At 42.5% G+C, this 12,262-nt stretch overlaps 1 protein-coding gene across 1 annotated transcript; it reads left to right on the top strand.

Moving 5' to 3' along the window:
• The first annotated feature begins 234 nt into the window (after positions 1–234).
• fam241a (family with sequence similarity 241 member A) lies at positions 235–6,640 on the top strand. The gene is made up of 2 exons (XM_059946424.1): positions 235–584; positions 5,529–6,640. The coding sequence occupies exons 1-2, from the start codon at positions 486–488 to the stop codon at positions 5,772–5,774; spliced, it is 345 nt and encodes a 114-aa protein (XP_059802407.1). The 5' UTR covers positions 235–485; the 3' UTR covers positions 5,775–6,640.
• The last annotated feature ends 5,622 nt before the right edge of the window (positions 6,641–12,262 follow it).

Here is a 12,262-nt window from a genome sequence, read left to right as displayed (position 1 = left end):
GGTATAGGCTGCTGCAAACAAGTGTTTCTCTTGTACCTGTGCCTCACCGGACTTGCCCAGATGACAATAACCACGACGTGATCTGAGTGAAGCAACGATTGAGATTGTGCCCTCATCCCTCTCCCTCCCATCTCACCGTGGCTCTCCGGCACGAGTTGTGTTGGAACTGGATAACAGGAACCTCAGTGTTTCATGGAATAACATCTTTGGTTTAAAACGAGTACATTTAGAGCTGGAGAACGGGGGAGTTATGCTCGCAGCCACGAACAAACTTAACGGAGAGTTTGCGGAAGGGAACGAAGCAGCTCGTTCGGATATAATTCCCTGTAACACAGCCCGATGACTCGCATTTCCTTTGAGCGGTGCTGTGAGTCGCTGCGATCCGGGAGCCTTCGCTTGCAGTTCCGCGAGCTTCTTTCCAAAGGGCCCGCTGCAGTCCGCAAGGCCACACGCTCCCTCGTCTTCCTCAGACCGCCAACAGAGAAATGGTTCGTATTCTGGCCAACGGGGACATCGTGCAGGACGACGACCCGCGGGTCAGGAAGACACCTCCGCGCCGAGAAGAGCTGAACAGGGGCCGCCAGGTCGGTGTCGGCTAACGGGCGGGCTGCGGGCGCTCTCTCGGTTGACCGGGCCTTGCCCAGGCTCAGACTCACAGCGTACAAACTTGCACCGTGCCACTGTCCGCTTCGCCCAAGTTGACTGCTAAAAAAAACAGTATTTTCCCCCAGCATCTGGGAATCATTAACTGCAGAGCATAGGTTTAGGCTGAGAGGGGAGAAGTTTAATAGGAACCTTGGGGTGGCAACCTTTTCACCCGGAGGATGGTCCGAGTAAGGCATGAGGAAGTGGTTGAGGCACTTGGACAGGTAATCAGATATAAAATGTTTAGCGGGATATGGGTCAAACACCAGCAACTGAATCTAACTTAGTTAGGAATCTTGGTCAACGTGGAGCAGCCTGCCCAAAGGGCCTGTTTCTAGGCTGAATGATATACACTTGTTGGCCATTTTATTAAGTACACCTGTACATCTGCTTGTTAATACAAATATCTAATCAGCCAATCAGCATAACCAGAGACACCACACTCCCCGGCCGCTCCCTGTTTGACCCGCTGCAGTCCTGCAAAAGGTTCAGGACACCAAAAACCAGAACAAATAGACTGAGGAACAGCTTCTACCCCAGAGCTGTGGCCTCCATCACACCACTCCCACAGAACAATGAGTAAAACTCAGCGCACACAAATGTACACACAAGGACTCAAATACTTACACTAACGGCTCTTTGTGCATTACTGTGATATTCTGGTGCTGCTGATCTATTTAATACTGTTTTTCTATTACTGTCTTGTTTTTATTTATCACTTTCTTTAATTCCCTGAGAGGAAGCCAAACAGAGTTTCATTGTACCTATGTATAATGACAATAAAGATCATTCAATTCAATTCAATCACATGGTAGTGCTTAAAAGCATACAGATATGGTCAAGCAGTTCAAATATCAGGATGGGAAAGAAATATAATCAAAGTGACTGACAGTGAAATGATTGTTGGTGCCAGACTGGGTGGTTTGAGTAAATCAGAAACTGCTGATCTCCTGAGATTTTCACACACAACAACCTCTAGAGCAGCCTTTCTCAACTGTTTTACCTGGCAGAACTCTTGAAATAATTTTTAGGTCTTAGGGAACCCTTGCGTAGTTATATCTACAGCCGACGGTATGTTAGTGGTCAGTAAGTTGTAGATATAATAATCTGAAAATAATTGTCAATGCTCTTTTGAGTAGAGAATTAATTTTTAGCCAACCTTTCTTGAAAAAAAACAGCTTGGCTTACCTTTCTTAAGATCAATTTCTTTCTCTTTCATAAATTTTAAAACTCATAAGGCAAACATAATAAATTTCAATTAAATAAATGGCTTAAGCCAAAACAAGGTTTAATGTTTCTAAAGGTAGGGTGGATAGATTTAATCCAGATATAAAGACAAAACTTTAAATATATCTTGGCCTTTGCTTGTTTAAGGCAGCTCTTTGCAACAGAAAAAGTTTTCTTTAATTTCACCACCATTTACAAATCTTACAAATGCTACAACATGGCATTTATTGGTGAATCTGTTGACGTGTCAACCTGGATAGAGAAGCTGTTGTTTTTCAGTTTCTGTCACAAAACCTCTTCAGCATCATGTGACATGTCAAAAATAAATTGATTTATCATACTGTTTGAGAGTGTGACCTGTTCAATTTTGCATACTGCATCTTGCCCTAGCATTTTACCCACTATAATTTTACATGCTGGCATTATTAGGTTCTCACCAACTGTTTGACTTTTTCTTTTCTGGGTAATAAGTTTTGTTACTTGGTAACTTGCTTTACCGACTGTGACTTTATTAACAAAAGCTGCACTCTGTTTTTAGTCATTTAAAATAATCAGCACTTTTATGTGTCAAATGGCTATGTAGTTAAATATCTTTACAATTTTACTGGAGCCATTGCTGCATTTCTAAGTTGTTTGGCACAGACTAGGCACAATGGAATAGGACAACTTGGATCACCAGTCCATGTAAGACCCATTGATAAGTAGCTTTCATTGGAAAGATGGACTTTTTTTTGTGTCTGTTGTTGCACTAGTGCAGTGAAGTGACTCGGAGTATTGTAATTCTTCATCATTAACCTTATCAGAATTGTCCTGAGGCCTAGGCGTAGAATCCTCCTCATCCGTCTCACACCTCTTCTTCAAAAATCACCAGATTGGACCTTCTGACAACATTGCTGCATTTGTAAGTTAATAAAATGTTTTACACAGGGAGAGGCTAACATCACAGTCCAAAATAGGCGAGTTCATTCAATGCTCAGAAAACACACTTCACACTCATCAGCCTGCGGTCGTCCCCTCTGTGCAATACAGCGCTCACCATTATTATCAACCTACTCCCCTATCTCGTGTCAAAATCTGAGAATTGACTCAAATAAATGTCCTGCTGCGCACTGCCATACTGTGCTTAGAGATCACTAACAGGGCTGCTTAGTCACTGCCCACCACTATATTCGCTAGCAGCACGCAAAGTTCAAAAAAACGATGTTTTTTTTCCAATCATGATCTCTCGCTGAACTCTTAGCGACCTCTCACAGGACGCTAGTTGAGAAACCCTGCTCTAGAGTTTACAGAGAATGGTGCAAAGAACAAAAGAAAATCCAATGAGTGGCAGTTCTGTGGGTGAAAATGCCTTGTTAATGAGAGAGATCGAAGGAGAATGGGCAGCCTAGTTGAAGCTGACAGGAAGACAACAGTAACTCAAATAACCACGCATTACAACTGCTGTGCAGAAGAGCATCTCTGAATGCACAACACGTTGAACCTCGAAGTGGATGGGCTAAGCAGCAGAAAATCACAATCGTGCACTGAATGGCCACTTTACTAGGTACAGAAGGTACCAAATAAATTGGCCACAAAGTGCATGACCCCCACCACTTCGACCCCCCCCCCCCATAACAGGAATGCTGAAAATTCTGAAGATGTAAGGATCATTTGTAGTTCATATGAGCAAGTCTTCCAGCCTCCTAAATTTGTCCCCAGTTGGATTCTCTCTCCAGTGAATGAAAGCTAGGAATTTAAGCACAAAGCATTCTCTCAAAAATTTGCAAGTTTTCTCGTCGTTTCCATGTGGGATCCACCCTTTCACTCTGTGGTATAGTTAGTGAGTCAGTGTTCTTTTGGAAGTAACCAGTGAGGTTACCACCAAGGAGCATCATTCAATGATAGGGTGCAAGAGGAGATACCTTACTTCAGCTGTTTCCCCATAGCCCAAAAATATTTCAATCACAAACAAGAGAAAATCTGCAGATGCTGGAAATCTGAGCAACACACACAAAATGCTGGAGGAACTCAGCTGGCCTGCCAGCATCTATGGAAAAGAGTACGGTTGACATTTTGGGCTGAAACCCAACACCAGGTGATAGGTGACACCTGGAGGGGGAGGGATAAAGTAAATAGCTGGAAAGTTGATTGTTGAAAGCAACAGAAGGCCATGGGAAAAAGAAAAGTGGGGAGGAGCACCAGAGGGAGGTGATGAACGGGCAAGGAAATAGGTGAGAGAGGGAAAAGGGGGATGGGGAATGGTGAAGGGGGGAGGGCATTACCGGAAGTTTGAGAAATCAATGTTCATGCCAAAAGGTTGGAGGCTACCCAAGCAGAATATGAGGTGGTGTTCCTCCAACCTAAGTGTGGCCTCATCACCTTTACTGGATTAAAGGTGTTTTTTCAGTCACTTAGTACATGCTATATCTGGTTCGAACTTCATCCATGTGCCTTTAAACTGGGAAGCAAAATAAAATTGCCAGTCTCAGTTTGAAATTTTCACTTAAAACCCTCTTCCCTTTCCCCCAGCACTATCCTTTGAGAGGTGCTTCCTGACATTACTCTTGAACACCAGAGACGTTAAAGCGACTTCTACCAGGACCTGTTCCCCAAAAGAGTTTGGATGTCAAGTGGGAGAGGGTGATGCATTAGGAAATAGCAGGTTCTTTAAATCTTTGACCTCTTACTGCTGCCTTTGTTCACACTGCTGCTGCGCTTTGTTAATGAAAGCACCTATTTTGTAACTATCCCTCAGAAACGTTGAACAGCGTGATTAATATCACCAGAATCCCTATCCATTTTGTCATAATGTTGCTAAGCTGTGGTCAGCTCAGGAACAAAATGGTTGAAGGGAAGTAACTGTTCATGAATCTGGTGGTGTGGCACTTCCATACTTCCTGCCAGATGGTAGCTGCAAGAAGATGGCATGGCCCAGATGTTAGAAATCTTTAATGGGTGTTGCCTTTAATATATTGGCTGAGTCTTTTGTCCATCCAGAATTTGGTGCAAACCCGTCACAACATTTTCATTAAATACAGATGCTAATGGGTCTGATCTAGGAACTTCTATCTCGTTCTAAATCCATATTTTCCTCCAGGAGCTATAGACCACGCCAAGACTGTGTAAAAAGAATATATCGGCTGTGGTTGGAGTACGTTGCAGGTTGAGGGAAACTAATGCAACTGCTGATAGAATATTGACTTAAGACCTATCAGGATTATTAGCAACTAATTTATACTAGAAGATAGTAATAATTTACAACTGTCCTCCAATTAATGCAATTGTTAACTGGATTTAAGTATTCTTGTTAAAGATACAGAAAACTGTTTTCTTCCTATCATTAATTTTTACTTAGATGTAATTTCTTGCACATAATGACATGTAGAAATTGACAGTTTCCTATTTAACTATTGCTGTTAATTGATACTGGGTAAAGGTGGTTATTCAGAAGTATTTTGAAGCTTATCAATGATCTCATAAAATGGTGGATTAAGCTTAAAGGGCTCTCTTGTTGCCCCATGCTTAACCCTATGCTACTTTCGTTGGCTACTCACTGTATTTTAAAGTAGTCCAGAAAGCTCCCTCAGCCTTATCAGAGACGGGGAATAAATTCTAAGAAACCAGTTTGAAACATGAAGGAGTGCTGATTTTTCTCTTTTTCCATTTGTTTTTCCCAGGGTTTTATCCATAATACGGAGCATGCAAACCAGCCTTTCCAAGGACCAGCCAACCAAGGCCACTCATTGTTTGCAGACCTGAATCAGCGTTTGATTCACATGGGCTTTCCACGATGGAATCTGGGAAATCAAGTCATTGAACCTATTATGTCCATCCTTTTGCTGTTGATGCTAATGTTATTTGGAATGCGTGGCCTCGTTCTCATCGGTGGGCTGTACCTCTTCTCTCAGTTTAATCAACGGTAACTGGAAGAATTGCCAAGCGTTAATATTTGACTCTCTACAATGACTGCTTTCTTCATCCCCATGTAAAACTGTTTAAGATTAAGATAGAACAGTATGGGCCCTTGTACATAATGTAAGATTTTACATACATTCCTAACTCTAAAATGGAAAAAAAATGATTATGTAGCCATCAACTGCTCAATTAGTGAAATACTTGGTTCATTATTGGATGATTGGATCACTGTTCACTTTGAGTGCATTTAGGGCATCTTATGTGCTGGTCTTCCAGTCCAGTCAAATCAGCCAATCAGAAGTGGGGGGAAAAAAGAAGCCGTTACCTGAAAGGGCAACCAAAAAGTTATCAGGTTGTCTCAAGAACTCAACTGATTCATCAGGAAAGAAATCTACCTTGTGCATATTTGGTTAGCTGCTCAACATAAATGAGACTGGGCAAAAGCATGCAAAACTCCTCCACCTTGTCAAACCATCTCTACTTTGGTCACCTCAAGTGACAAAATATTTCATGAAAACTTGGTAGTAGGGCCTTGAGGAAAGCTTCTTCCTCTTGTTCATTCCTCGCGCGTGCGTGCGTATGTGTTTGTGTTAGTGGTACAATGTGGCTTTAAGAAAACAGTGACACTGTGAAGGAAGGTTAACCAATCTATTGTGATTAAGGTACTGAATTACTATTCAGTAGGCTGTTCTACTAAACTGATTTAGCAAATCTAACTCAATTAATTTGGACTAATAAAACAATGGTGATTATAGAATGGATGGATTGTTTGATATCCGGTCTAATTCAATGGGGATGTAGAAGCTTGGGATAGGACTACCAATTTCTCTGTGGACTGGAACAAGCATGAAATAAAATTAATACTGATACTCGATCACTGGCTGTTGTTTCATTCAAGATGGAAGAGTAATTCAATGAAATTGTGGTTGATGTACATTCTCAACCACTGTTATTTTGCATCTGTCATACAGGCTGATCTGAAATTCAGGTCTAATATCTGAAATCTTGCAGTGCTGCACTGAAACGCCAGCTGAAGTACATGTGCTATGGTCACCTGACACTGGCGTCACAGTGGTGCAGGTAGTAGAGCTACTACTTCAGAGCACAGGAAATTCAGGTTCAATCCTGACCTCGGGTGTTGTCTATGTGGAGTTTGCTATTTTTGCTTCCTCTGGTGAAGACATGGTTTGGTAGATTAATTGGCCACAGTAAATTTATTTTTTATTTTATTTAATGTAGACATATGATAACAGGCCCTCCCGGCCCAACAAGCCCACACTGCCCAATTGCATTATACATCCAATTAACCTACAAACCTGCATTTGGAATGTGGGAGGAAACACATTTGGTCATGGGGAGAACATACAGACTCCTTACAGACAGTGGCAGAATTGAACCCTGTTGCTGATGCTGTAGCAGTGTTAAATCTATTTAACAGAATAAACATGGGATTAATGTAGGATTAGTGCAACTAAGTAGTCAGTACAGACTCAATGGGCTAAAAGGCTTGTTTCTGAGCTGTACCTCTATAACCCAGTGCTCTCACATTTAAGGTAAAGCCATTGATCTTCACAATATAGAGAAGTGCCCCCATTTAAGGCTGATTTATACTTGTGCATATGGGCTACACTGCAGCCTACGCCGTAACCCTGATTTTCACTTCTGCGTCACTCTAAGCCGTAGCGAGCGTGCTTTGGTGTGTGCCAAAATGCTAGTTGGCGGTGGGGTTTCTATGCAACTGTAGAGTTTCTTCATGAGAGACATGGATGAGGAAATGCATTTCAAACATTTTCGCATGTCGGAAGGTAGATTTGTCAATTTGGCTTATCTATTTCGCATCGGTGTACGCACAGCCTACAAACATGGCAGAGAAGAAGCAACCAGAAATGTGATGCTACCAAGCGGACCAATCACAGTTGTTGCAGCCTGCGTCGCCGCGACACGTGAGTAACTTTTCTGAAGAGGTGCAAGTCACCCAATGGTGTAGATGCAATGCACAATATAAATCAGCCTTTACTGTACCAGCTCTCTGGATGAACCCTATCAGACTTGTTCTCCAAATTCCTCTTTAGGATTGTCTCATAGTTTTCATTAAGGAAGTTACATAGAAAGCCAAGAATGAAGAAGAGTATATCCAGCGTTAGCAGTTGGCAGTCGAGGTCCATGTTCAACAGTACATGTAGACTTTTACCCCAGACATAAATATTAGTAGGAATTGTTAATCCACTTTCACCTTATGAAAAGGATATATCACATTTCCTTCCACAGATTTTTTTAAATTCAAAGCTACTTGGAAACTGATTGCAGGTTTGAACATTTTTCTTCCGTTTTATTTAGAATAAATTGAATAGTGGTGATTTTTCTCTGCTGTCCAAACCCAGGGTTCTTGTAGAAAATACACATTGCTTCAGCTGAAATGAGTGAAGGTTAAACTGTTATGTTTTCCATTCCGTTCTTCTTCCCAATCCCCTCATATCTACTGTAAGTCTCACTCGTCAACAGGGACTCAAGTGCAGCAGAGCTTGCTGCTTGCTGAAGCCAGCTGTAGGTGAGGAGATGTTCTCATTCATAAGACCCTTCATCTCATGAATGAGAACATCGCAGGTTCTACTCCAGTGACAATGAACTGGACTCAGAGAGTGGTGCACTGTTGAAAGGGCAGTTCTGAGGGAGTGCTACACTGTGGGTGGAGTGGTGCTGAGGGAATGCTGTATTGTGAGAGGGGCAGTACGGAGGAATGCTATATTTAATTAGTGATTTAACCATCAGGCCCTTGAACAAAAGGGGATAATTACACTCACTTGCCCATCTATTAAGATGTTTCCACAACTTTACCTTAAGAATTCCTTGAGCAAACATGAGGAAATCTGCAGATGCTGGAAATTCAAACAACACACACAAAATGCTGGTGGAACACAGCAGGCCAGACAGCATCTATAGGGAGAGGCGCTGTTGATGTTTTGGGCCGAGACCCTTCATCAGGACTAACCGAAAGGAAAGATAGTAAAGAGATATGAAGGTAGTGGGGGGAGGGGGAAATGCGAAATGATAGGAGAAAACCGGAGGGGGTGGGATGAGGCTAAGAGCTGGAAAGGTGATTGGTGAAAGTGATACAGAGCTGGAGAAGGGAAAGGATCATGGGACGGGAAGCCTCAGGAGAAAGAAAGGGGGAGGGGGGAGCACCAGAGGAGATGGAGAACAGGCAAACAACTAAATATGTCAGGGATAGGGTAAGAAGAACTTGTTATTTCATGCACTCTTTATTTATTTATATTTGCGATGCACAATTTGTTGTCTTCTGGTTGACCTTTCATTGATCCTGTTGTAGTTACTGTTTTATAGATTTGCCTGCAGAAAAAAATGAATCTCAGAGTAGTGACATATATGTACTCTGATAATAAAATTTACTTTGAAATTCATAGAATCAGCACAGTAACAGGCCCTTCTACCCAATGGGCCCGCACGACCCAAATACACCAAAGTGAGAGAAAATCAGAGAGCCTGACGAGAACATACTAACTCAGAGAGAACATACAAACTCATTACAGACAGTAGTGGAATTGAACCTGGGTTGCTGGCAGCAATACTGAGAGAGTGACGTACTGTAGGACAGGCGATACGAAGGGAGTGCTGCATGATCAAAGGTTGCCTTTTACATCTTAGCTGTTAAGTCAAATCCCACTCAGAACTGCATCAGAGTGCAAGAGAAATTTACTCCGGTGTCTTGGAAACATTTATCTCTTGCTCAACTCCACAAATATCTGGTCAATATCTGATGCACCATTAATAACTTTCTCTGAGACGTAAAGGCGAGATAACGGCTTTTATTGACTGGAAGAAGGAACAAGCAGTGGTTGACCACCATACTACATCCTGGAGACAGAGAGGCTGGGCTCAGACCTCAATTGCCTTTATACCGGGGTCCATGGGAGGAGCCACAGGAGCAGTCAGCAGGGGGCGTGTCCAGACAGGTATATGTAGTTCACCACAATATCCCATCATTGTTCATGTGATTTTGCAGCATATAATACAGTGGCTGTGCGTACTATATTCTAAAAACCTCCTTACTTATAAGAATTGTTAGATCACAGGCAGCACGTAGTGTAGTGGTTACAGCACCAGCTGTAAGATTGCGGTTCATTTCCTGTCACTCTCTCAGTACTGTTGCCAGCGACCTGAGACACCGCTCTCTGTAAGGAGTTTGTATGTTCTCCCGTGACCACATGGGTTTCTGCCTGGTGCTTCAGGTTGCTCCCATGTTCTAAAGCAGGGGTTCCCATTCTGGGGTCTACTGACCCCCTTGATTAATGGTAGAGGTCCATGGCATAAAAAAGTTGGAAGACCCTGTTCTAAGGACAAGTAGTTAGGATCAGTGAGTTGTATTGGCACTGGAAGCGTGGCAACATTTATGGTCTGCCTGACATACTCCTCGCTGATTTGGTTTGATGAAAGGTGCATTTCACTGCATGTCTCAGTGAACATGTGATAAATAAAACTAATCTTGATCTTTAAAAATATTTAGATGCAGTAAAAGGTGTTAAACAGGCCTGCCCTCCTCATCTGAATTTCACATGGTGGTCTTGCTACCTTTCAAATTGAATGAAGTGAATAGTAACATGTTCCTGGCTGTATTTCAGTCCCAGTGGATGGAACCTATTGTACAGAGGTAGAGTTGGCAATGAATACATTTTTGCAGAAGATGTCCTCTGCAACACAAAGGATAAATAGTGGTGGGGACAAAACATGCAGACCTACCCACCAGACATTAAGCAGTAAGGCTGACAATGACACTCTTTTCAGTGAGCAGAGGCCTGGGTTTGTTCAGCGTTACAAACTACATTGCAAATAAAGACTTGGGTTAATGCAGGTCTGGGACATGTTGATGTTTCAAATTTAGCTTCAGCTCATTGTCTTGTTGTTTTCCCTCCCCCTCCCTCTACTGTTGCAGGTTCTCTTTAAGACCTTTATTTCAGTTTGGAAACCCAGTTAAGATTAGTTTAAGCTCCAAGGAGCTGCCCTTTGCAGATTGACCCCTGGTTACTGAGCTGCCATCCCACTGAGGAGTTAATTCGGTTATTTTCATTATGCACTGAGGGGGAGCAATTTTCAATCTCTTCTATGGAAGAGCCACCCTGCCAAAATCAATCCCATCCCACCACCTCTTAAAAGCATTAACAACGGCATTCACATCAGAAATGGTTTCTTTTTTAAAAAAATAATTGATATAAAAGGAAGATTTACATTTCGTTAACTCTTTCCAGAGCCTCAGGATATCCCCGAACTCTTTACAACCCATGAAGTGCTTTTGAAGTGTTGTCATGATCGTAAAGTAGACATTGCACTGGCAGTTTTCACAAAGCAGGCAGCAACGAGATAATGACCAGATAATCTGTTTCACTTGATTTGATTGAAATAAATATTGGACAGGACACTGGGTGGTCCTGTTCAAATTAGGGAGTCTTGGGATCTTTCAATTCCACTTAAAAGGTCAGGCTTCCATGTAACTGACAATGTGGAAAATTGCTCAGTTTAGCTGTATCCTCATTGCAAAAGCAGGACAAATCCAATCCAGCTAATTATTGCCCAGATTAGATTAACTTTATTTATCGTATGTACATGAAACATACAGTGAAATGGATGAAACATACAGTGAAATGCATTACTTGCATCAAATCAAATCAGCGGAGAATGCAATGGGCAGCCCACGCTTCCGGTATAACATGCCCACAACTCACTCACCCTAAATGTACGCCTTAGGAATGTGAGAGGAAACCAGTAAACCTGGGGGAAGCCCAGCAGCCATGGGATGAACGTACAAACTCCTTACAGACAGCGGTGGAAATCGAGCCCCGATCTTACGGCTGGCGTTGTAAATCGCTGACCACTAAACTACAGTGCTACCCTGTCCAATCAGTCTGATCAATTGTCAATGAGACAGACGGTATCATTTGATAAAACACTGTTAAACGATACTCATTTTGGGGTTTTACCTGGCCTGTCCTACTCCAGACCTTACCACAGCCTTGGTTCAACTTGAATTAAAGAGCTGTATTCCAGGAGTGAGGTAAATTTGTAATTTTCTTTAATGAGAGTAATAGTGACCTTTTATATACAGGCAGCATTAATGAGCCCCAACAGGATTCAAATCAAAGGGCATTAAGGGAAAAGTACTCCAGTAGTTGCAGTCACTTCTCATCCCTGATCTTCCCTTCAGCTGCCCATCACCTTTCTCTTGTGCCCCTCCCATCATTCACTGTCCTCTCCTATCAGATTCCTTCATCAGCATTTTTCCACCTATCACCTCCCAGCTTCTTGCTTTATTTACCCTTCCCCACCAACACACCTTGTCCCTCACCTGGTTTCACCTATCACCTGTCAGCTTGTACTCCTTTCCCCTCCCCCACCTTCTTATTCCGGCTTTCACCCCCTTCCTTTCTAGTTCAAAGTTTTCAGCCCAAAACTTCGACTTTATTCCCCTCCGCAGACGTTGCCTAAC

Source organism: Hypanus sabinus, chromosome 21, assembly GCF_030144855.1.
Source record: "Hypanus sabinus isolate sHypSab1 chromosome 21, sHypSab1.hap1, whole genome shotgun sequence".
NCBI classification, from domain to species: Eukaryota; Metazoa; Chordata; class Chondrichthyes; order Myliobatiformes; family Dasyatidae; genus Hypanus; species Hypanus sabinus.
This window is presented reverse-complemented; position numbering and strand designations above follow the sequence as displayed.

Excerpts from the sequence above, each read along its gene's own strand:
- fam241a (XM_059946424.1), top strand. The coding sequence starts at position 486 with ATGGTTCGTATTCTGGCCAACGGGGACATCGTGCAGGACGACGACCCG. Across the intron at positions 585-5,528 it reads AGCTGAACAGGGGCCGCCAG|GGTTTTATCCATAATACGGA; the intron begins GTCGGTGTCGGC and ends TGTTTTTCCCAG.